The following is an 11,150-nucleotide window of genomic DNA, read 5'->3' as shown; positions in this document are numbered from 1 at the left end:
ATAACATTTTGTTTTTTTTTCGTCTATTTTATTAGTAAACTTTCTTTTAAAATATTTTTCTATTTTTGTTAAACATTTTAAAAAATATACACATAAAAGTTTTAATGAAGTCAACATATATACCACTAATAATTTTTTTCACAAAAATAAACATCACTTAAATGCTTTTTGGTGTCATGAGAATGCAATATATCAAAATTTTAAGTACAAGATTCATAATAATCATACTAGCAACAATAATTTCTAAATAAAAATGTCAAATTTCTAATCAATCCTATTTTCTTCAAGGATTTATATTAAGGGCAAAACACTAAAAAAAGCTTTTTTTTTAAATTTTCCGAAATAGACCGGTTTTTTAATTATTTACCGGAATGGGCCATTTTTCCCGAAATCGCGGCCACATAAGCGCGATGTCAGGGTACATGACAGGTCAGCGCGACCTGCTGATGTGGAAGGAAATCGCCCTCAAGGACGTGATTTCCTTGCACGTCAGCAGGTCGCGCTGACGTGGAAGCGCTGACCTGTCACATAGCGTGTTTCTGGGGACGCGATTTTGACGCTAATTTTACGTTGGGTTTTTTGGGGTTTTAGGGTTTAGGGTGCAGGCTTTTTAGGGTTTAGGGGTCCCGAAAAAAATTATTTTGAGTTGATGTTTCTGGTCAAATAGTATAAAATCGCTTCTACCAGGATGCTATCAGAGAAGAAATTGTGAAATCGCGCCATCATGGACGCGATTTCGCTACAGTTGGTCATGTAGGAAATAATTATTTTTTGACATTTCTGAGCAAATAGTGTCAAATCGTGCCCTCGTGGACGCGATTTTGCTACAGTTGGTTATGTACGAAATAATTATTTTTTGACGTTTCTGAGCAAATAGTGTCAAATCGTGCCCTCGTGGACGCGATTTTGCTACAGTTGCAAGTTTGGGCTGAGGCTATAAATTAGGTAAAAAATGTTCTTAGAATGCATAAGTCATAGCAGAAACATTTTAGAGATGCTAAGAAAGTTAGAGTTTCAAAATGAGTGAACATATTAGTGCTGTTATTTACTACGATGGTGAGGTTTGCCACACCGAGAATGGTGTTGTTTTTTTATCGGAGAATACGGTGCGACTATCATTTAGCCAAAACATAGATTTGACAGAACTTCGTAAAAGAATTAGGCGTAAAATCTTCGGAACGACGCCAATGAAAGTTCTGTCAATCACGTATCGATTTTGTTCTTCTATTGATCCGGTGACATATGAGTCGTTCGACATAAAAGGTCCTCGTAGCTTGGAGGTAATGGTGCAGACTCATTTTGCTAGCGGAGCAACTTATATTGAGTTATATGTACAATTTACGTTGCCAACTGATGTACTTTCGTCCAGTGTTCGAGATGTATACACGACCCCTGGCCGACACTCGGTTAGCGGGTTACAAAATACGAAACAGCCCATGTTCAGTAGCGGTGTCGAATGCACATCCCCACCAAGACACTCTGTCGGTGGATGGGACATGTACGTCGGTGGCTCGACGTTTGACGCTGGAAATACGAGATGGGGAACTGCATCAAGTTCTAGTGGATGACAATCTACATCCAATTGGGGACGTTATCAAATGCCCAGAAGAAGGGATGACGTACTACTTACGACATCAACTGGTGAGGGGACGTTGTACGCTGCAGATGATTGTGAGTTAGAAGATGAGTCCGATGTGGATCCACCTTGAGAGCCCGGGCCGGATGGTGCAGAGGTGGGATTATTTTCTGAACCGGAGTCTATTCCAACAGAAGGTGAAGATGGTGATAGGAGTGCAGATGATGAAGAAAATCCACGATTCAGAGCATACTCACGTCCAGCCCACATGCATAATGTCGATCTGTCAGCAGATGATGCGTTAGAGTTTCCAGATCTACCACACCGGTTGCGCGATCGTACAAGTCCGGGGGTAGATCTCGGTGAACTTGAAGTTGGTAATCAGTTTACCAATAAGGATAGTTTTATTGGTGCTTTAAAACAGTATAGCATCAAAAACGGCGTTAATTACCACGTCGTTAAATCAAAATCTGATAAGTTTGAGGCGAAGTGTGCAGTGCAAGACGGCACATGTTCATGGAAAATTGTCGCCTCGTTAAGGAAGAGGATAGGGTTGTGGGAGATCAAAAAGTACAAAGGTCCACATACATGTGCTGCAGGTACAGTATAGAATGTGTCTGAATAATATTTTTATTTTTCAATGTTGCATTATTTAATGTACTCCCTCCCTCTGTAGGTGTTTCAGAAGATCATCCGAAAATGGATTCAGCTATGTTGGCTAGCTTGATACTGCCCACGATAAAAGCAGATCTTAGGACTTCAGTGCCGGTGATAATTGCCAATATCCGTAGCCAAATGGGGTACACGCCCTCTTACCGTAAGGCTTGGATAGCTAAGCAAAAGACATTGGATAAGATGCATAGTGGGTGGGACGCCTCATATAATGAAATATGGCAATGGTGTCAGGTGCTAGAAAGATACGTCCCAGGTGCCATCACAGACCTTGAAACGGAACATGCGTACTACAACGGCCGATTACTACGTGGATGCCAAGTGTTCAAACACCTATTTTGGACCTTTAAGCAATGCCAAGACGCATTTCCATACTGCAAGCCGTTGGTACAAATTGACGGTACCTTCATGTTCGGTAGGTACAGTCATCGGTTATTGCTTGCAGTGGCACAGGACGGCGGTGAGAGAATTCTTCCAATTGCATTTGCAATAACACCGGGGGAGTCGTCTGATGACTGTGATTTCTTTCTCTCTAGGTTAAGGAGGCATGTGTGCCCCCAACCTGATATCTGCGTTATTTCAGATCGGGGCGCCGGTATACTAGCTGCATTTCATCGAGAGGGAAGCCTGTGGTAGCGTACACACCATAGATATTGCTTGAGACACATTGCTTTGAACTACTATAGGCAATATCCATCTAAGATCGAACGACGACAAGTGACCAATATTGGTATTTACCATATAACTGTATTATTTCGTTTGTCATTTTGAATTAGTTTTATTGGTAGAAGTGGTATAAAATATTCGCTATGTTCTTCTATTGGTAGGGTATGAAATGAATAAAGATCGTTTTCACGAGATGTTGGCAATCTTACGATCCCAAAATGAAGAAGGGGTGGACTACCTTTGCAACATACGTTTCGAACAGTGGGCACAAGCATACGACGGAGGCCTACGATATGGCCATATGACGTCGAACCTGGCAGAATGCATAAATTCTATTCTTAAAGGAACGCGCCATCTACCGATAACAGCGGTTGTGCGAGAGACATATTTCCGTTTGGCGGCGCTATTTCCAAAGCGAGCGGCAACTTATGCAGGCCAGATGCAGGGTGGGCATGTATGGTGCAGTAAGGTAGTTCAAGAAATTAACAAGGCGAACGCGAGGGCAAACACCATGCACGCAGTGTGTCACGATCGAGACAATTTATGGTTTCGCGTGACGGAGTTTGACAGACCGCACCAAGGTGTTGTTGGCGGGCAATATCGTGTACACTTGCGAAACAGGACTTGTGACTGTGGGAAGTTCGACGCACTTCGTTATCCATGCGCTCATGTTATTGTAGCCTGTCAGAAACTCCGTCTGGATCCGCTGAGTTATGTGGACGAAGTGTACAAATTAGAAAACATGTACCACGTATAGAGACACGTTTTCCCACCAGTCCCAGATGAATGTAAGTGGCCGCCCGTATCTCTTGCTCCTTTTAAGCTGTTACCAGATAGAGAATTGCGTCGCAAGCCGAAGGGTCGACCTTGCTCCACTAGAATATGGAACAATATGGATATCCGATAAACATCCAGTCAACAGAAGTTGTGCGGATGGTGTAGGAACCCAGGCCATACAAGTCGATCATGCCCTAATCGCAATAGTTGAATGTAATAAGTGATGCAATTACATTTTATTCACTTATTAATTGATAATTGTATTAATTGTTAGTTAAATTATCAAATTACGAAATATTTCTTAAATGTTAGTACAAGTCAAAACATTTTACGAAATCCAACATTATGTAAAACTGTGTAAAATTATCAATCCCAAAAACTTCTGTTAATGGTTAGTCAAATTATCAATTTATGTAAAATTATTAAGCCGGAAATAGTGTGGTACAAATTAGTAAGATTATCAAATTAGGTTAGGGTTAGGGTTTTTAATTAAATTAGGTTAGAGTTAGGGTTTTTAATCAAATTAGGTTAGGGTTAGGGTTTTTAATTAAATTAGGTTAGGGTTAAGGTTTTTAATTAAATTAGGTTAGGGTTAAGGTTTTTAATTAAATTAGGTTAGGGTTAGGGTTTTTAATTAAATTAGGTTAGGGTTAGGGTTTTTAATTAAATTAGGTTAGGGTTAGGGTTTTTAATTAAATTAGGTTAAGGTTAGGGTTTTTAATCAAATTAGGTTAGGGTTAGGGTTTTTAATTAAATCAAATAATATCAAAATAACTTGGAAAAATTTCTATGTGTATTACATCGTCATAAACTTCTATTTCATTACATCAAATGATAAATTTTAATACGGTAATCAATGTCTATGACCGGGGGATTCGGTTTCACATGGCGGCCGTCGACGGTTACGCACTGGATTCCTCTTTCCTCTAGCTTCCGGCAGCGGTTATTCTTCTTCTGGTGGTGATTGTTGTTCTTCCGGTTCGGCATCTGGTTGTCGGACTTGGGACAATGATCCACCTTCAAAGAATACTGTATGTGGAGGTGTTTGCATCATGAATGGCGACGGAGTTCGAAAGCCATGCGTTGCTGGCGATTGGTAAAAAGGAGAGCTCTCTGACGGCCCCCCTTGCGACCCCTCCTGTGCCGCTGGCCTAGTAATCGGTGGTCCGCTCGGCATTACAGGAAATGGAGCTGATCCGGGCATTTGGCTCCAACCTGCCATAGGATTCGGAAAAGGATACATGTACGGGTTAGGGTAAATATAAGGGCTAGGAAACATACCTGGCATCATAGGGAAAGGCGATTGCGTGGGTATCATCTGTTGAATTGCTGCGTCAGGTGACTGTGTCGGTGCTCTCGTTGGGGACGGTGATTGCATGACCGCTGATGATAAACCGGGTGAATGTCTGGGCTTCGTTGAGGGGCTGCCCTCGTAATCTTGTCCCCTTGGATTTAGAGGCGGGCGCATTTCCCTTCCGACACGTATTTGCCGTTGTCTCTCTTCTGGCGTAAGTAAATACAGCTTCCCATGGACCCTAAACCATGGCATGTATTCTGGAACGCACACTAACTTAAGAACGATGATTTGTTCTCGAGTAGGTAGATATTCATTCTGATTTTCCCACATTTCTATGTACTCTGACCAGTATCTAGTCCAATCCGTACCTAATAGCCGAAGGTCGATTTTGTGGTGCTCGTCAAACACCTCAAGGTCCGCAGGGATCGATTGTCTACATCTAAACTGTCGTAGGACTCTGTCTGTCTGGTGGGGCTCCACGGTTGCATAGTTGATCAACACCACTTTCACGTGCCAAGCGTTCGGATTTTGTAAAAACTCTTCCGGGATTACTGCCCGGACTGCCGGATCCTCGTATGGTGTCCATTGAAACTACATGAACATGATAGAAATATTACATATATATAATACTAAATACTAAAAATCAATCCACTAGCGAATGTATGGAAATATCTATTTGCAATAATACTTACTTCTGCTTTCGACCGTTGCTCCAATAGAAGCCGTATATCTTCAAGTTCAGACGGTAATCTACGATAACTTGCCGGATGGTTCCACCTAATTAAATAAAATTTTAGCATACTTTTATTCTTACAAAATCTACACAACAATTTCACAATGTAATATAAAATTTACCTCGTTACGAATGGGAATGTATATGGGTGGTTCACTCGAGGACGTAGAAATGGAAAGCGAAATCGTGCCCATGATTGCAGTAGTGACAGGCAACCTCCGATTTTTGCTCTCCTCGGTTTGGTCGCCCCGCACATCTCCCGATATAATGTTGCCAATACGACAGACCCCCAACTAAATTCACCGGCTACTCTAAAATCAATGAGTTTTAGCAGCCACCTTAGATGTACACGACTCCGTGACGTGTCGGCCATCAGATAGCCTCCAATTATTTGAAGAATGTATGATCGGGCATATCGAATTCTTTCAATTTCGGTTGAATTTGCATTCAGATTGGGGAAGGTGACACGTAACCAGCCCATCTCCACCTTACCTCCATCCATTTTATCCGGAACAGCGCCCAAAAGCTCGTAGCACACCGCCTCCCAATTACTAGATTGGGCAGACCCGGTGACTGGGTGCCCGTCCACCGGTAATCCCAAATGCAGATGGACATCTTCTAGAGTGATAGTGCACTCTCCACATGGAAGATGAAATGTGTGCGTCTCGGGTCTCCACCTCTCGATGAGCGCACTGATCAGTTTCAGCTCCAACTTGCATCCCCGGCCTACCGTCGCCACGTGCTAAAATACCGTTTCCCGCAGGTAGTTCTCTACTAACGGTGATGGAGGACCATGCATATTCCGAATATTGCATTCCAATACCCGATCTTCAGACTTTTATAACAAAAAATAAATTAATATTTATCTAAAAATACATAAATAAAAATATCTTAAATAAAATTTAAAATTTAAATTTAATACTTACCATTTGCATTTGCTCCACTGATATGTGATTCCTATCAAGACGAATCAATGATTCGGCCATTGTTGAAAATATTAAAAATTTTAAAATTATTTTAAAAAAATAAAAATATTTATAATTTTCTTAAAAAAAATGAAATTGAATGGAAAAAGAAATTTAATATGGAGTTGAGAGATTTTTTGAAGGAAATTGTGAGGATTTTGGAAGGAATTTGAGAGTTTAAGAGAGTTTTGGAAGGAAATTGAGAGAATTTTTGAAGGAATTTGAGAGAATTTTTGAATGAAATTGAGATGAGATTTGTTTGTGAAAAAATAAGGGGTGGGGGATTTTATAGAAAAAAAAATCTGACCGTTGGGGGGGGAACGGTAAAAAATTTGACCGTTGGGCCACTGTTCAAGCGCGCGAGTCAGCGCGTCCACGTCAGCGTGACCTGCTGACGTGGAAGGAAATCGCATCCTTGAGGGCGCGATTTCCTTCCACGTCAGCAGGTCGCGCTGACGTGGACGCGCTGACCTGTCACGTACCCTGACATCGCGCTTATGTGGCCGCGATTTCGGGGAAAATGGCCCATTCCGGTAAATAATTAAAAAACCGGCCTATTTTGGAAAATTAAAAAAAAGGGGCTTTTTTTAGTGTTTTGCCCTTATATTAATTATATTCTAAAAACTATTACCCACTCAAAATGTTAAGAATCTCATACAATCTCATAAAAATTAGTACCATACCGGTGGGCGTACCATTTTTGTCTTGATACGAGTATGTACCAGATATGTTTTAGTATACCGTTTTCAAGTTTATCAGTGTTTTTAAATACTTTTCACATATATATTTATAGTCTCAATTTTAGTTATTTGATAAACTATATACACTTTTAAATATTTTTCATATATATAGTCTAATTTTTAAATTTCTCAATAAATTATATATTATTGATAAAAAATAATTTATATATATACACATGCAAGTATATCTTAATTACATTCATATAGATATATTTCTTTATAGTTATGAATTTTAAAATTATTAATTAGGTTTAATAATTTAATTTGATAATTTTTAATTTTAAATATAATTATAGAAACATTAAAATGGTTAAGATAAAAAAATTAAAAATTAGTTTAAAATATCAAAATTTTGTACCAACCGGTACAAACTTGTATGAACCAATACAAGTCGGTATTAATCGGACCGAGTCGAAACTCATTGAAATAGCCAAAACACGCCAAAATTTTAAACAAAATGGAACATACATTACTCAGTACCTTAGGACCAAAACGGTATGTACTAGTTGGTATGACCATTACTGGTACAATACCAACTATCATGAAAGTTTCTCAAATTGTGGCCTATTCGTCAAGTATTCCCCAATTTTAGAAGTAAATCAGATTTGAATTATCATTATATAAAACATGTTTAAAAAATTAAATGGAAAAAAGATATTTAAAATGTCTAAGAACTTTTATTAGTTAATAAATTTAACCCATATATCCACATTTGCAATGACAAAGTTATTGTACATTAGTACAATAATTCATTTTTCCACTTAAAATTTGTTAATATTTACACTTCAAACTGGTAGGAAAAAAGGAAAGAAAAAAGCTAGTCAAAATTAGGGGAACAGATCCATCATCGTTGAAGAGGACAAGTATGCAACTTCGAGGTTAGATTGATGAAAGCATCTTCTTTGCATGGAATTGTGAGGCCGCCCATCGGGTGATCGAAGCCGAACTCTTCCTCAGCCCGGTTCAGCAATTCTTTAAACGAAGGGTGGTTCAAATACGCAATTGGAACCACAAAACGTTTCCTTTGCGCCTCTCCAACGTAAACAGCAACATGGCCTTTGGGCACAACATCTGATTGTTTCCTGAAGAAACCAGAATGGTGTTTCAAAAGTTGTCTGGAACTTTGGATCACTGCTGGCAAACGGAAACCCATATTTTGAGACTCAAACAAATAATTTGATCTAAGCAGGTTGCTTAAAGGAGTTGTTGTTAATGTGTAGAAGAAAGACAGTGCTTGGGACTGGAAGCTCGGTTTCGTGTTTGTATTTATACACGAGCAAATTTTTGTTTCTCAGCTGGTTTGCAGTTGTCTACATGGCTTACATCACTTAGCTCATTCAAACTTTTTCCTTTTCTCTCCTTTGTTAATTAATTTGGCAAATTTATGGTGCAAAAAGCCAAAAACACATGACCCAATCGCTCCGTTGAAATTGTTATTCAAAATATGTCATCTTTATGGGGCTTTTAATTCTGAAAACCATTAGCAACATATTCACAAGTGATAAAGTTTTTGGCTTTTTTGGTTGAAAACTTTGAAAGCATATTCATGTTTATCCACTTGTAGGACCTATTCCAACCATTTGATATGTTATCCAATTGTATTTTCCAACAATTTGCCACATATTCGCAAGTGGAAGCGCTATTTACCAATGTTGGTGTGAAGGCAAAACATGCATAATTATTATTGCCATTGATGGGGCCCTGACCAGGTTGCCAAAAGTTTCCATTTCAATAATTTGACTGGCACATGTACATGCATGTACTGAATGATTAGATTAACTTGGGACTGACATTCACATGCATTGGAAATTCTACTTTTGCTGCAAGGATAACGTTTTGGAGTTTGTGAATCACCAGCAAGAAAGAGAAAGAAAATGTGATTAAGGAAGCTGGATGGGTGGAGTGACAAATGCATTTTAAATTTGAGTTTTATGAATGAACTCAAAATAAAATCTGACCTAATTTAAGTTTAAAACTAATAGAAACTTTTGTGATTTTCAAATACAGAGAATCAAAGAGAAGAAAGGGACTATGTAAGCAAGTACTAGCATGAATACATGGCTCTAGAGTCTACTGTCCTGGCAACTAACAGATCAAGTTGAATCACTGACGTAAAGCAACTCCGCAACTTGCTGTTTGTTAGCAATAGTTCCAAAAAAGTTGCGGTATATACTTTATCCGGACTATACTTAACAAGTTACTTTAAGAATATTTTAAGTATTAGTTTAATTAGTATTGCTATTGTTGTCAATACAAAAAAACGTGGGTTTAAATGTGTTAAATTGTATTATTCTCCTATTTATAGGTTGGAGAGGGGCTATGAGTAGTTTTAGACATTATGTCAAAAAGATCAAATATGATCAAAACTTATAATGAGTTTGTTAAAAAAAATACATTAGATTTTATCGCACTAGCTCCGAATATAAGTAAAAAAAATAAGTTGTATCAGTCATTAAATTATGGGTAAATTTTCGTTTTGGTCACTTAACTAAAAAAAATATAATTTGGTTACTGAATTATTTGAAATCTTTCATTTAAGTCACTAAACTATTCAAGAGTTTTTATTCAAGTCACTAGGCTGTTAAGTTTTTTTTTAAATCCGCTAGCGAGCTCCAAACAACGATTCAATGATCGGTATAGTGAATCAATACCCATAGGCAAGTAGAAGAACATACCTTATTTCCAAGCCGATCTAACAGTTAGTATCAGAGATTAAAGAAAAAAGCTGTTTGAATTTTGGTTTGCAGATAAAGGACGTCCAAAATTATTTAATGAAAAAAAAACTAAGTTGAAGAAGAAAAGGGGAAAAAAGTTGTTTCGATGAATCCTGTCTTGCATTTCAATTTTGAACATTAGAGGCTTTTAATACGTCTAATATGATTGTCATCCCAGCAAACTTCCCTCAAGCAAAGGAATTTGTATTGTAATTGTAAAGGGTTCTTTGATGGAGAGAGGAAGCGTTGCAAACAAGTGAATGAGATATATTAGGAGAAGACAGAGAGGAAGGCTAGAGCAGATCTAGTAATATTGAGCACAACGAGATATGGTGGTTGGTAAGGTGGAGAAAGGGAAATGTGACTAATGATAATATTAAACAAAGAAAACAAGTCGAGAGAATTTTAGAAAAAGCTTTGAGAGTTAGAATGCCAAAGTGTCAAAAAAAACTCTTCACTAGTTGTGAAAGACCCGTGTTCATAGATTTTAGAGAATAGGAGTTACAAAGCTAAGTAATTAATATGAGTAATTGTTGCACTATGGCCAACTATGCAACTGATTGAACTTTGATGCATGTTGGTTCGGTTTAGTTCTAATGTAGTTTTTTATTATTAAATTTGAACTATGATCAGCTAATACACTAACATAGCAAGTGATGATTTAACATGTTTAGTTTATATCTTTTGTGTCTAAGTTATTTTCTCAAGTTACAAGATAGTTAGTGGTGGTATGTATTTGGTGATGTTTATGGCTTAAAATGTATTGTTCTTTGAAAAATGATAAATAAACCATTTTAACATTAGTTTTTCTGCTAGTTTTTCTTATTCTTGTTCTTTGTTTTGCTTTTTTGGACACTAACAATTGGTATCGAAAGTTGTTATCTTTGAGGACCTCTTATTTTTTTCTTTGTTTGTGTTTCTTAATATGAAAGAAATTGTTTGTTTCTTAGATTTTTGTTGGAATGTCATCAAGAAGCTTCTCTCCACCTCTACCTCCCATCTTTGTTGGA

The 11,150-nt window shown here is 37.9% G+C and overlaps 1 protein-coding gene across 1 annotated transcript; it reads right to left on the bottom strand.

Annotated features, from left to right (window-relative positions):
- Positions 1–8,083: 8,083 nt before the first annotated feature.
- Positions 8,084–8,802, bottom strand: LOC107918885 (auxin-responsive protein SAUR21). The gene has a single exon (XM_041108922.1). It carries the CDS (start codon positions 8,577–8,579, stop codon positions 8,271–8,273), a length of 309 nt encoding a protein of 102 aa, XP_040964856.1. The 5' UTR covers positions 8,580–8,802; the 3' UTR covers positions 8,084–8,270.
- Positions 8,803–11,150: the final 2,348 nt, after the last annotated feature.

This window comes from Gossypium hirsutum, chromosome D13, assembly GCF_007990345.1.
Source record: "Gossypium hirsutum isolate 1008001.06 chromosome D13, Gossypium_hirsutum_v2.1, whole genome shotgun sequence".
NCBI classification, from domain to species: domain Eukaryota; kingdom Viridiplantae; phylum Streptophyta; class Magnoliopsida; order Malvales; family Malvaceae; genus Gossypium; species Gossypium hirsutum.
Note: the sequence above shows the minus strand (reverse complement) of the source record. Positions and strands in the feature narration are given on the sequence as shown.

Bases quoted from the DNA above. Each gene is read 5' to 3' on its own strand.
- LOC107918885 (XM_041108922.1), bottom strand. From the start codon at position 8,579: ATGGGTTTCCGTTTGCCAGCAGTGATCCAAAGTTCCAGACAACTTTTG.